Raw genomic sequence first — 15,276 nt, forward strand, 5'->3', positions numbered from 1 at the left:
CATGAAATGAATATGGGCAGCCTCAATTCAGTAACTGGTGGGCACGAAATTAATAAAGTGTCCGCACTATTTGGCCATCTCATTCAGACAGGCCACGGGATAGCTGAAGTGGGAAGTGGCAATAACGTCACACTAATGCAATAAGCATTCCCATTCTGAGATTGCAAAAATGTGGATCTAACCTGCACTACAAATGGCCTGAGTGCGCCTAATGTGGGCACTGGCTGTAAAATATTCAATTTCCTTTCCCAAGTATCATTCACCTTCCTCTGCACATAATTTATTAATCTTAAGAAATAAAAACAGATTTTAGAAATATTAAATCAATAACTATTCATTTCCATCATCCATATTAAAAATTAAATTAAGTTCTACACTTCAAAAAATTGGTGAAATATTGTTTACTTTCACGACAACTCAAACAACTGGGGGTAAATTTTAACCCCATGAACAGTTGGGTTGGGGGCAGGAGGGAAGGTAAAAAATTTTAAAATCTAAAACCCGACCCCAACCCGCCCACGGAGGCAGGTCGAGGGGCGGGCGACCAACCTGCTCTCAGGAGGCGGTTGGTCAGTAAAATCTTTTAAGGAGGATGTGGGCCTCCATTTTAATAGGTTTTTTATTTTTAACCCCTGGGGGCCGGGATTCCTGGGCTTCACGTCACGGCAGAGGAGGTGAGAAGGCCCGGATCAGCAGGTAAGTGCCTTTATTACACTGCTTGTGGGTCAGAAGGAGCAGGAGTGCTTCATCCAGGCCCAACAAGCCTACCTGCTATGATCCCACACACACGAGATCGGCCACCGCCCCCCCCACCCCCCCCACCCCACGATCTCCAAACCCCCATGACTGAGCTCCTGATGACTGATGACTGGCCCACCAATCCCGTGACTGACCAGCCACCCACCACACCACCACTGATCTAAGACTTACCTGCTGGCATCCGCTCCTTGACTGCTCTCCCGTCCGACTGACTGCCAGCCTGTCAATCTGGCTGGCTGTCAGGTGGGAAACCTATTGAAAAAAACTGAAAGACGTCCTTACGTCAAAATCGTAAGGACGTCCAGGAAACCCATACTTCCGGGTTTCCCGTCCAAAAATCCCCCCCACTGTTCTCTTCCCAGCAACGCGTTAACATTTACCCCCTGGTATCAACCCACGGAGAATTCTTGTCAGATACCTTGTATGGGAATATAATGGAACAACTAGGTTCAATCAATGGTAACATTATGAACAAGCAAACATTGCAAAATTGGTACTTTTGCAATTCCAAAATGCTTTAATTCTCTCATGTAGGTCTGAAGTGAACAAAATGTTTATTCAGCTAACTCACTACATCTGTTTGTATTTTATTGGGACTTCCCTCAATCTACTTCAGCTTCTACAGAATGCTTCTTACTAAATTTATGAATATTGTCTAAAAACACCAAAATAGTGATGATTTCCTTCGAGGCAGATCAGCGATCTCTATCGCTGCCTCACATTTGTAACACCATTTTCACTCTGTTGCACGTTGTAAATATAACAGTAGGCACATTGCAGTTTGTAAAATTGGTCCACTATTGGCGAACTACATCAATGCTCCAATGAGCTGTGCAATAAGGGTAGGAAGGAACTTACAATCCCCTACATGAGCTTCTGATCTCAGCCGTGACTTCTTAGTGTTTAATGGAGACTAGCCATTACCACAAAGGAACTGAGACTCTGACAACTTCGTCAATAAACAGACTGCCCAACGATGAGCCATACAGACCTGGAAAATCCCAAGTGCTATTCTTGACCTCAGCTAGGGCTAGAGGTGAGGTGGCCTCAGCATTCCGGGGCTAAGGAAGAGAAAAATCAACTAGGCTTCCTGCTTAAGTGCTATCCAGGGACCCTGTTGGAAAAGTGTGCTCATGTAGATGTTGGGGAGGTATGGATTGCGCTTGGCTATCAACACTCACTGTCTGGGCTCACACATGTAGAACTTGGGCAAGGTGCCAGAGGGCTGCTGGCTGTAGGGCCGTTCTCCAGGAGAGAAGGGAAAGAAATTTGGAAAATACATTTTTAAAGAAATCAAATAGATTACTGAGCAGGTCCACCTCAGGCTGCTTTACCACACTTCCTAGAAACTAGCTCAAGGGAAACATTAGCAGAGGCCTTGGTGTGAGTCTTGAATCAGGAATGGTGTGTAGCATCAGAAATGAAATGGAAGGGCAAAAGTAAATTAAAATAGGCTAGTGGAGAAAGTCAACAAAAGCTCGCACTCAACAAAAATGGTCATCTTTTCTTCAACATGCATTTACACAGGCACTCCTGTACAGGAATAGCTCCTTCTGTGGGGCCATCCAAAAGTTAATGAATAAATCTAATTCTGGCTTTCCTGGATTCCTTTTCAATTTGAGTGCAATTACAGACTCAAAATAACTTACAGAAAGTCTCAACAGGCAGCTTTTTGGGTGTCAGAAGGAAGAGATTAAAAGCACATGGTGCGGCTGCATTTCATATTTGAAATAATTGAGCAAACTTTAAGGTATGGGAGTTTTACATAAGAAACATCACCAGCAGCAAGTGATACCACAGGCATTTTAACTAAAACATAAGAATGTGAAACGTTATCAAAGCAAAGTGCTTTACAACAAACAGGATAACAAATACACATTGCTGAGATTGGGCGCAAGGACATCAAATATAAATAAACAATAATATATTAAAAACAAGTAACATTGGATTTTGTACAGCATGAGGTTGCCTTCCGTAACCAGAATCTATTGTAATTGAGTATTTAACCATCCAGTGCAATCCCTAAAAGATTAGGACAATTAAAAGGGTAATTTCATACATGCTAACTATCTGTGTTGGATGTGGACAACCAGTATTTTGGGTGCACTTTTTGCATGAAGCAGGTTCCTCCCTCATCCACATCAAGCAACCTTCAAGAACTCCCATCCCCTCCTCCCTGTTGCTTTGAGTGGTTGCATGTTGCTGTGCATTGTGGGTGGGAATCCTTGCACGATCAGAAATTCCTGTCCCCATTTTGCGGCATGAATTGCTTGCCATAGCAGCAGAAAAGGTAGGTGGTCAGGGGCAGCTCTTCAGGAGGAGGGGAGAATCCAGGCACAGCATTGGAAGGGAGGAGAGCACAGCATTAACTGAGGTAAGGGGGAAAAAAATCCCAATTTGAAATGTGGGGGTGATGAGAAGGCTGCTAGGTAGAATTGAGGAGGGAGAGGGAGAAGAGTGCCAGGGACGAGGGGCAGGAATGTCAGACTGAATTGTGGGGGAGAAGAGGGAATAAAACGCCAACAAGTACTGAGAGATTTGGAGTGGCTGGCAATATGTCTGCACTGAGTTGGGAAGCTGGAAGGAGTACAGTGCCTTTGAGAATTGGGTCAAGTACCTGTGAGCTGGGAAGAGTGACTGTTGAAGCTGGGTCTGGTTGGTCTGTTGGAAACCCAAATGTGATTTTGTTCTTCCCTTTTTTTAAGATTAAAAACAAATGGAGGAAAGTTGGGTATACAAAAGCCCTAATAGATTAGGATAATTAAAAACACGTCCCACTGCACTTTCAGTGTAATTTCTTGTTTTAGCATAGCTTATACTTGACTATTTTGGAACTGCCACCCTTTTTGGGGGCTGCGTTAGCTTTTGCCAGTTTCTAGGTTGGTGTTTATGCTCATTTTTATCATTAAACTCACTACAGATGATAAATATTTAATTCTGTAATGCTTAAACTATTAATGGAACTAATCCGTGTATTTACTAATCAATTGCACATTACAATTATTCTGGAAAAAATACGGACTTTCGGAAAGTTAAATTTCAGATTCTGTTTTTAATTCAGAATCAACCGCATCCGAGAAGTTTAACATTTTTGAAAACAACCCATGAAAAATAACGATCACCCTAATTAATCTGCAACTGCAAAAATAGCACATTTTTAAAACACAAAAACATTTTAAAAACACTGTTTTGTGGTATATTAACTCCCCAGTGTAACATACCATGTCAGAGACAATTGAAAAACAAAGGGGTTTCCATGTTTTCAACATTACCAACATTTCATCTCAATTTGTTGATGATCATTTTCATTTCGATGTGAAGGCACAGGGCCTCTTGGTAAACATTTTGTTTGCTGTGGACAGGATTGTCAGAAATCACATGAATCTGCTCCTGCTGGGCCGTGAAACCACCCCATTTAACACAAGGTCTGCTTTTGAAACCTGCAAGTTGGGGAGGACATGTCTGCTTCTCCCAAATTGCTCCTCCCCTCCAGTATCGGAGCTTTCTATTCAACCTGAAGAATGGGTATGGGAAAGCCCCTGCAGGAAACACATGGCCACTACCACAAGGGAGGACAGCTGGTGTTTCAGTTCTTTTTCTTTAAAAAAAAGGTGCAATCAACTGGCACATCCATTTTCACCTCAAGTCTCCAGTTGGTTAGACCTAAAGCTGAGGGAGGCTCCAAGAGGTTTTGAATTCACCAGGTTTACTTTACAAAATTGGTGTCCAATTTGTGTGAAGTTACATATAAATCCACATTTGCTATCTCTTGTAGTGGTCTGAAATGAAGCAGAATTGATAAGGCCTGTGCCTTCTGTTGGGGAAAAGATACAATCAAATGGCTTTCCTCGATATAATATTAAAGTACCTGAAGGCGTCCAATTGCAACTAGGCAAAATTTACTGCTTTGCCCGCCTTCTGATTCTTCCTCTGGAATGGTCATTCCTGCCAAACAATGAATAGTCATGCTTTAATTATAAACAAACACCATCACCTACGCTATCACTTTATTATGGCTGAGACCTCCAAAAATATCCATTTCTTGGTTGATCTTTATTCAGTCAAAGTTTTGGAAAGGTTTTTGCAACAGAATAAATTTCCAGCCTATAGAATTCACGGGGATGTCACATACTCTTTCATGGTCATATTGGGTCGGATTTTGCTGTAAAAATAACAGTGAGGTTAACAGTGCTCACCATTATTCATGTGCGAATCGGACAGTAACTTCCAGCAACTGTTGCACAGTTAAATGCGGAAATCCGGAAGTTGCTGGACGAGATGCCCTGCTCCTCCAAAAGCTGTGCAAAAACGGCATCTCGCTGGCTGGCTCCACTGAACGGCGTGAAATTCCTGTATTTAACTGATAGATACGGACTAAACTCATCAAAGAAATTTACGGCTCGTCTATTCCAGTGTAAGTATCATTTTAACAGCGTGATAAGTCTTAATTACTGTCAAACTACCTCTCTGGCACTGAAAATTAACTTTTACAAGTGTGAAGTCTCATTCCTTCACATATTAATTATTGTTGATTGTAAACAATTTTACAACACCAAGTTATAGTCCAGCAATTTTATTTTAAATTCACAAGCTTTCGGAGACTTCCTCCTTCCTCAGGTAAATGTTCAGGAGCTCCTTGAAGCCTACGCATTTATACATATAGAACAATACATGGTGTATATGTATTGTTCTATATGTATAAATGCGTAGGCTTCAAGGAGCTCCTGAACATTTACCTGAGGAAGGAGGAAGTCTCCGAAAGCTTGTGAATTTAAAATAAAATTGCTGGACTATAACTTGGTGTTGTAAAATTGTTTACAATTGTCAACCCCAGTCCATCACTGGCATCTCCACATCATAATTATTGTTGGACATTTAAAAAAAATGAAATAAAATACTTCTTTCGGTCTCCTTTAACTCTGTCTCTTAATCCAGTCTTTCTTACCCTCTCTTCATTTCGCTTTCTGTACCTGATTTGACATTGAATTCACTATTCTAACTTATACTTCCTGGTTCAGACTCTGCGCTATTAACAGTGCTTCAATGTGATTGGTTAAGGAGATACACAATTGCTTGCTCTCACAAGTCCCAGATGCCCTGTAGAAGGTGCCACGCTTTTTGGATTTCTAATTTATAGGAAGTTGCTGTGGAAAAGCTCATAGAAAGTCTATGGGCAAGTGCAAGTCTAACAAATGGCATTTATATAGTGCCTTTAATGTAGAAAAAGAGTGACTCTCAGGACAGAGTGACTGAGCAGTTGGACATATATGAAATAATCAGAGAGCGCCAGCATGGATTTCCCTCCCTAAATCTTTCTCCTCCTTTAAGATGCCAGTTAAAACCTACCTCTTTGACCAAGCTTTTGATCACCTGTTCTAATATCTCCTCCTTTGGCTCGGTGGCAATTTTTGTCTGATTACGCTCCCGTGAAGCACCTTGGGACGTTTTCCTACGTTAAAGGTGCTATATAAATGCAAGTTGCAACAGAAATTGTCCTACAAACATTGAAGTTGATCCTCTCATTTAAAAAATACTCCAGTTTCAAGTGTAGCAATTTCAAAGTTTCTAATTTCCTTATACATGAACCCAGTATCAGTACAATATTTTCAAAACATTCACATTACACAATTCATGTCAGGTGGATAAAAATATGCCTCCTGAACGTTGAATTGTAATATTTATTTTATTTCTGATCAAATCCAATTAGGGAAATTTAAATACTTTGCTGAAAAGCATAAGAATTTTTTTTTTAAATCTTGTGGTCAGAAAAATAAATCCACCATCTTCAAATGAGGATCAACATTAGTTATTGTGAAATATATATTTATGTTATATAAATCTTATTTTGGACATTAGAAATTTCAATTACCAAGGCAACTATAGACATAATAACATAAGAAATAGGAGCAGGAGTAGGCCATACGGCCCCTCGAGCCTGCTCCGCCATTCAATAAGATCATGGCTGATCTTCGACCCAAAAAGCATTTGGACAGTTACATGGGTAAGATGGGTATAGAGGGATATGGGCCAAGTGCAGGCAATTGGGACTAGCTTAGTGGTATAAACTGGGCGACATGGACATGTTGGGCCGAAGGGCCTGTTTCCATGTTGTAACTTCTATGATTCTAACTCCACTTTCCCTCCCGATCCCCATATCCCTTAATTCCCCTAGAGTCCAAAAATCTATCTATCTCAGCCTTGAATATACTCAACCACTCAGCATCCGCAGCATTCTGGGGTGGAGAATTCCAAAGATTCACAACCCTCTGAGTGAAGAAATTCCTGCTCATCTCAGTCTTAAATGGGATTATGCACTCTCGTTCTAGACTCTCCAGCCAGGGAAACAACCTCTCAGCATCTACACTGTCAAGCCCTCTCAGAATCTTATATGTTTCAATGAGGTCATTTCTCATTCTTTTAAACTTGAGAGTATAGGCCCATTCTACTCAATCTCTCCTCATAGGTCAACCCTCTCATCCCAGGAACCAATCTAGTGAACTTTCGTTACACCGCCTCTAAGGCAAGTATATCCTTCCTTAGAAAAGGAGACCAAAACTGTATACAGTACTCCAGGTGAGGTCTCTCCAAAGCCCTGTACAATTGTAGTAAGACTTCCTTTCTACTTACCCATGAGTCTTACATCAATTAACTGGTAAAATATTGGAATCGTGGGCAGCCAACCAGTGTGCGATGATAACCTAGCAAACAGCAGCTAAACATGACTTCAGAAGGGAAAAAGCAACCTCCTTGATTTTTTTGAGGAAGTAGTACCCAATTGGACCTTGGAAAGCCTTATGACAGGGTGTACTTTCAGGAAGACTCTGACAAAGTTCTGTGTGAAAGCTTGCTACAACCTAAAGTGAATTCAAATAAAACCTAGAAATGGATTAGAAATTGGCTGCAGGAAAGAAAGTGGTAGGCACTTGTTAGGGGAATGATCTTAGCTGGGAGGTGGAAAGTGTGCAGTGGAGTGCCCCAAAGATTAGTGCTTGGGCCCCTTCTGTTTCTAATTTGCAATCACTTGTATTCAGATACTCACCATAAACTGATCAAATTGATAGATGATATAGGGGGCACAATTTCAAAGTTTGCAATGAAACTTCAGGAGAACATAGACAGACTAGTGAAATGAGCACCAGTCATGGCAGATGAAATTTTATGCAGCGAAGTGTGAAGTGATGCATTTTGGTAGGGAAAATGACAAGACAGTATAAACTAAACAGTACAATTTTAAAGGGGGTGCAGGAACAGAGAGACCTGGAGGTTTATATACACAAAGCTTTGAAGGTGACAGGACAAGTTGATAAAGCTGTTAAAAAAGCATACAGGATCCTTGGCTTTATAAATAGAGGCACAGAGCAAAAAGGCAAGGAAGTTATGCTAAATCTTTATAAATCACTGGTTAGGCCTCAGAATACTGTGGTCAATTCTGGGCACCACACTTTTAAGGAAGGATGTCAAGGTCTTGTAGAGGGTGCAGAGGAGATTTACCAGAATGGGACCAGGGATGAGGGACTTCAGTTATGTGGAGAGACTGGAGAAGCTGGGATTGCTCTCCTTAGAGCAGAAAAGGTTGGGGGGGTACTTAATAGAGGTGTTCAAAATTATGAGGGGCTTTGATAGAGTAACTAAGACAAAACTGTTTCCACTAGCGGGAGGGTCGCTAACCAGAGAATACAGATTTAAGATAATTGACAAAAGAACCAGGGGAAAGATGAGGAATTTTTTTTTTTTTTACGCAGAGTTAAGAAGGTCTGGAATGCATTGCCTGAAAGGGTGGTAGAAGTAGATTCAATAGTAACTTTCAAAAGTGAATTGGATAAATACATGAAAAGGAAAAAATTGCTGGGCTATGGGGAAAGAGCAGGGGAGAGGGACTAATTGGATAGCTCTTTCAAAGAGCCGACACAGGCACGATGAGCGAAATGGCCTCCTTCTATGCTATAAGAGTCTATGATTCTAGAGAGTGGGGCAATTAATGAAGTACCCAGCAATTTACAAATTGAGCTAGAATTAAGTGGGTATGTGAGTAGAACAGTGGCATTTGAAATTCAATATGGATAAGATTGAAGTACTGCAAACTGGAAGAAAAATGGGTTATATAGGTACCCTCTAAATGGTGTCAACAAGATAAGTGTGAAGCTGAACAAGATCTAGCTGAGTTAGTAGACTGAGAAGTTAAAATATCCGGTCTTGATGGAGCAGCAATTAGCAAAACAAGTAGAATGGTTAAACTATAGTGTCCTGGCAGCCAACACCTTAATACTGTGTCATGCGTTGGTCAACAAGATACAAGAGAAACATTCATGCCCTTGAAGCAGTGCAGAGAAGTACCATGAGGCTGAGGCTTGGTGCGAAAGGATCGAGTTACGAAAAAAGACTGCAGAAAATTTGGATACAGGGCTAGATGGAATGGTGTCCAAATTTGAAGATACTAAAATAGGAGGCATAGTGAATAATTCTGAGGACCAAAAGAAACTTAAAGGGGATATTGGTAAGATAGTAGAATGTAATTCAATGACAGTAAATGTGAAATGACACAGTTTGGTTAAAAAAAAGTAACAGTTATACTTTGAATGGGGATGGTCTGGTGATGTAGAAGAGCAGTTGGATTTGGGGGTTCAGGTTCACAGGACATTAAAAGCAGCACCTCAAGTGGATATGGCCATAAAAAGGCTAATGGAATACTGGGTTTTATGGCAGGTGGTATAGAATATAAAAGTCAAGATGTAATGGTGAATCTATATAAAACCTTAGTAAGACCCTGTTGGTTAATGTGTGCGGTATGGAGCTCCACACTATAGGAAGGATGTTGAGGCAATGCAGAGGGTACAATACAGATTCACTAGGATGCTGCCTGGTATGCTGAAATACAAGTACAAAGAAAGGCTTGAAAAATTGGGGCTGTTTCATTAGCAGGAGAGATTAAAGGGTGATTTGATAGAGGTGTTTAAAATTATGAAGGGATGGGGACAGAGTAGATAAAAGCAGACGGTTTCCAGTGATTAAGGGGGCTAGAACAATGGGACAGAGAGATAACAAACGTACAGCGTCATTCCCAGTCGGGTGATCAGGCAGAATGACGCCAGGTTGGCTGGGTCAGAGAGGCTGGATGTAGAAAAGCGGACAGAGGGCCGACCTTACATTAAAAAAAGGGAAGGCAGCTAAAAATAAAAGTAGAAAATAGGGCTATCAAGCAAATAAAAAAATTAATTGTGGTTAACGTGGATCAATATTCAACAGAAAGCAGTCGAAAGAAAAATAAGGTAACAGTAAACTAAAGCATTATAGAACGAAGTACTAAAAGTGAAGAACTTGTGAACGGGAAGTTTATTTTTTTAAACTTTCTAACGATTCATTGGATAGAAAGACGGTAAATTGTATCTATTGTCAAAGTGAGTTCCAGTATCACAGAAGTATCTCTTCACAATAAATAGTTCAGATTGAGTTTTTCTATATAATTCCGTGCATTAATAATATCAGTAATAAAATAAACGTGAATGAGATAGAATCATAGAAGTTCACAACATGGAAACAAGCCATTCGGCCCAACATGTCCATGTCGCCCAGTTTATACCACTAAGCTAGTCCCAATTGCCTGCACTTGGCCCATATCCCTCTATACCCATCTTACCCATGTAACTGTCCAAATGCTTTTTAAAAGACAAAATTGTACCCGCCTCTACTACTGCCTCTAGCAGCTCGTTCCAGACACTCACCACCCTTTGAGTGAAAAAATTGCCCCTCTAGACCCGTTTGTATCTCTCCCCTCACACCTTAAATCTATGCCCCCTCGTTATAGACTCCCCTACCTTTGGGAAAAGATTTTGACTATCTACCTTACCTATGCCCCTCATTATTTTATAGACTTCTTTAAGATCACCCCTTAACCTCCTACTCTCCAGGGAAAAAAGTCTCAATCTATCCAACCTCTCCCTATAAGTCAAACCATCAAGTCCCGGTAGCATCCTAGTAAATCTTTTCTGCACTCTTTCTAGTTTAATAATATCCTTTCTGTAATAGGGTGACCAGAACTGTACACAGTATTCCAAGTGTGGCCTTACTAATGTCTTGTACAACTTCAACAAGACATCCCAACTCCTGTATTCAATGTTCTGACCAATGAAACCAAGCATGCTGAATGCCTTCTTCACCACCCTATCCACCTGTGACTCTACTTTCAAGGAGCTATGAACCTGTACTCCTAGATCTCTTTGTTCTATAACTCTCCCCAACGCCCTACCATTAACGGAGTAGGTCCTGGCCCGATTCGATCTACCAAAATGCATCACCTCACATTTATCTAAATTAAACTCCATCTGCCATTCATCGGCCCACTGGCCCAATTTATCAAGATCCCGTTGCAATCCTAGATAACCTTCTTCACTGTCCACAATGCCACCAATCTTGGTGTCATCTGCAAACTTACTAACCATTCCTCCTAAATTCTCATCCAAATCATTAATATAAATAACAAATAACAGCGGACCCAGCACCGATCCCTGAGGCACACCGCTGGTCACAGGCCTCCAGTCCGAAAAACAACCCTCTACACCCACCCTCTGTCTTCTGTCATCAAGCCAATGTTGTATCCAATTGGCTACCTCACCTTGGATCCCGTGAGATTTAACCTTATGTAACAACCTACCATGCGGTACCTTGTCAAAGGCTTTGCTAAAGTCCATGTAGACCACGTCTACTGCACAGCCCTCATCTATCTTCTTGGTTACCCCATCAAAAAACTCAATCAAATTTGTGAGATGTGATTTTACCCACAAAAACCATGCTGACTGTTCCTAATCAGTCCCTGCCTCTCCAAATGCCTGTAGATCCTGTTTCTCAGAATACCCTCTAACAACTTACCCACTACAGATGTCAGGCTCACTGGTCTGTAGTTCCCAGGCTTTTCCCTGCCGCCCTTCTTAAACAAAGGCACAACATTTGCAGTAATTGTATCAATTAAATATGTGATTAAAACCAAGATTAACATTTTTAACAGAGAGAATAATTGCGATTAATTTTTGATATCACTTGACAGCCCTATTATTTATAAACCAGTGAGTTGTAAAACAATTCATACTACTGCGTGCACATCACAATTGGCTGTGACTGGCTGGCCTGTAACAGAATACAATTTTTGTGCAAAGGACATGTATGGCAGACATCTGTTGCACCATCGTATAAAAATTACGTGCAACTGGTTTCTCAATGCCAGATGGCCTAATTTAGGGTTCAGCTGGTTTTTAACGGCATTATGCATATTTAGCACCATCATTAAATTTAGACAATCTCACCCACTGTTCAACTCAAACTAAACAAAGGAAGTAAGACCATGCAAAAGTGGCAGATTTTCATTGAAGTCCAACATTACTAAACCAGGCTCTCCAAACTCAAACCATCTTGATTTACTGAAATGTATTAGCAGTTTCCAATTTAACATCATAATCATATTGCTACTTATATTAAACTTCTGGATAAATGTTTGCTTATAACTAACATTTTTGTTCCAAAACAAAGTACTTTCTGCACATCATCATAGAAAGACTTGGCAAGCAGTCCATATTTCTGCTATTTCAATAAGTACATTCCAATCCTAATCTTGGAATTTTGACAATCGCTGAACTAATTAAACCGATAGAAATTTGTCAGAAAAATGTCTATAGTTCCATTGTTATCAGCCCTGCTATGGTTGCTGAAATTGAATTACGTCGCTGTAGAAGAGGTGAAGAACGAACTATAGAAAATCGATAGAATCTTTTTAAAAAAGGTTACATAAGTGTTCTGTTTGCAGTTTGATATCCCCTCGCTTATGGAATCTCTCTATATGCCTCATTCCCACTCATTTACCATTGGTCAAACTGTGAGGCTTTGCCAGGAGCTTAGCTAAACAAGTTTTGAATTATTACTGAACTGTGCACGTATCTGTAAACATAACCTGTCCAGAGATCCGGCCTTCAGGACTGAATGTGATATGGATCTACATATGATACACTCAGGGCTGACTCACTGGGGACCAGCAAATTTTGCGGTCGCAGGGCCACTCATGCTGAGCTGAAAAAGTCTTATGCAGTTCTGATTTAACTTTTCAATAATGTTAGTTGCTAAATGCGTTGATCCGCTGCTCAGAGATTTGGGAAGCAGAGGAACAACATATACAGTGCATGGATCAGCTGTGTACAAGTCCAGGAATAGAATCATAGAATGATACAGCACAGAAGGGGACCATTCGGCCCATTGTGCCTGTGCCAGCTCTTTGGTAGAGCTGTCCAATTAGTCCCACTCCCCTGCTCTTTCCCTATAGCCCTGCATACTTGTTCCCTTCGAGTATTTATCCAATTCCCTTTTGAAAGTTACTCTTGTATCTGCTTCCACCACCCTTTCAGGCAGTGCATTCCAGATCATTACAACTTGCTGCATAAAAAAACTGTTTCCTCATGTTGTCTCTGGCTCTTCTGCTGATCACCTTAAATCTGTGGTTACTGACCCTTCTGTCACTGGAAATAGTTTTTCCTTATTCACTCTACCAAAACCGTTCATGATTTTGAACACCCCTTAAAATCTCCCCTTAACCTTTTCTGTTCTAAGCTTCTCCAGTCTCTCTACATAACTGAAATCCTTCATCCCTGGTACCATTCCAGTAAATCTCTTTTGTGCCCTCTCTAAGGCCTTGACATCCTTCCTAAAGTATGGTACCCAGAACTGAACACAATACTCCACTCCAGGCTGAGGCCTAACTAGTGTGTTATTAAGATAACTTCTGTGTGTTATTAACTAGTGTGTTATTAAGATAACTTCCTTGCTTTTGTACTCTATGTCTTTATTTACAAAGCCAAGGATCCCTTATGCATTTTTTTTTTTTTAAAAACAGCCTTCTCAACTCCTCTGCCCACACATTTAACCTAAGTCCATTATAATTTTCTGCTCTCTTCTTCACAATTTACTATACCTTGTAGCTTTAGTATCATCTGCAAATTTGGATATCTCCCCCTCTACTCCAAATCCATGTCACATATAAAGAGTGATCCCTGGGATGAGTCTGTCACATTTCAGGAATTTTTAAAACCATTTTTTCACAAAAATAATTGGCAAAAACAAGTTCCTTTCAATGTTGGAGTATTTTTTTTAATAAAAAGAGACACCTAGACAATAGGTGGTTAATATATTAAATGGAAGTTGTTATCTCCAGAGGCTAAACAATAAGCAATGTTAGGTTGTCTAGGTAACTCAAACAATACCTCACACTCATTGCGTTGGAAAGTCATTTGATCCCAGTCTGTTTGTGAACAGGGGGATATATTTATGAAAAAGAGAAAAATTACATGCTTTTGTAATAGGAAGGCCTCAAGGACAGTCAGGTTTGTTGAAGGGAAAGCTGTAAGGGCATTCACATGAGGCAACAAGCTTAGAACTGCTGGAGGATAGTTCAAAGCCATCTTGTTTAAATCAAGTAAAATGACCCAGTGATGTGGGCCAGCATGATATATTCTTCATTTTGTATTATTACATGCAGATAAATTGTACAGATTAAATTAAGTGAGTCTGGTCATAACGGCAGTTCTGTATGTTCATCTTACTGTGTGTAGCTTAACAATTTGTATCTGGCTTCATCTCACCAAGTTATTTGCTCAGTCCACCTTCGAACAGGTTGAAGGAGTCAACGTGCGAAAGATATCACTATCTGGATCATGTCACAAGGAGGTACTATTGTTACATCCCTGGGTTACGCTATTGTGCAAGTAAGATATAGGGCAGTGAAACTCAATTTATGGGAGAGACTGACAGCACTGAACCAGATAAGGTATCAACTGCAGACCCAAATTTGTAACACTGAGAACTGTCCTGTTTAGCTACCTTCCAAACATCTACCTATCCATGTCATGAAGTTGACTCCAACTCCAGTCGTTGAACATATTCAAGACTGAGATCGATAGATTTTTGGACTATAAAGGGAATCAAGGAATATGGGGATCGGGCGGGAAAGTGAGTTGAGGTCGAAGATCAGCCATGATCTTATTGAATGGCGGAGCAGGTTCTAGGGGCCATGTGGCCGACTCCTATTTCTTATGTTATCAAAATTCATCTGAAAATGCAAGTTTGGTGCTTGACTATCTGGGGCCACAGAGCAGCTCTTGTTGGGGGCCCCAAACCTTTTGGGCTAACCTTTACTACTTATTCCATCCTACACAGCTCATTTTTCCTCACTGGAGTGCTTAAAATCCACAAGTTATTAAAAAACAGCAAAAATATTTATCAATCTCGGCACTACGTGCCACATTTGCAGCGTAAACTCACTCGAAGACAGCTTTAAACACCGCCCACCCCAGGTGTGTTCGTTTAAATAAATGTAATTTAAACCACGGCTTTAAAAAAAGGGCCAAGTTTTCTACCCATTGAGTATGAATGAGCAGGCATCTAACCAGAGGTTTATAAACCCAGCACGTGACGAGGGTCACCTTTTCCTCACTCCTGAGACTACAACAAGTCAGATAGTGATAGCCGACATTTTCAGGCAAAATT

At 40.6% G+C, this 15,276-nt stretch overlaps 1 protein-coding gene across 3 annotated transcripts in view; it reads right to left on the minus strand.

Moving 5' to 3' along the window:
• arnt2 (aryl-hydrocarbon receptor nuclear translocator 2) overlaps positions 1-15,276 on the minus strand; it is a 316,675-nt gene that overhangs the window by 151,067 nt on the left and 150,332 nt on the right. For all 3 annotated transcript variants that reach the window (XM_067971628.1, XM_067971629.1, XM_067971630.1), the window contains one exon: positions 4,628-4,704. In XM_067971628.1, coding sequence (XP_067827729.1) covers positions 4,628-4,704 — 77 coding nt within the window. The remainder of the gene's footprint in view (positions 1-4,627; positions 4,705-15,276) is intronic.

Source organism: Heptranchias perlo, chromosome 34 (assembly GCF_035084215.1).
Source record: "Heptranchias perlo isolate sHepPer1 chromosome 34, sHepPer1.hap1, whole genome shotgun sequence".
NCBI classification, from domain to species: domain Eukaryota; kingdom Metazoa; phylum Chordata; class Chondrichthyes; order Hexanchiformes; family Hexanchidae; genus Heptranchias; species Heptranchias perlo.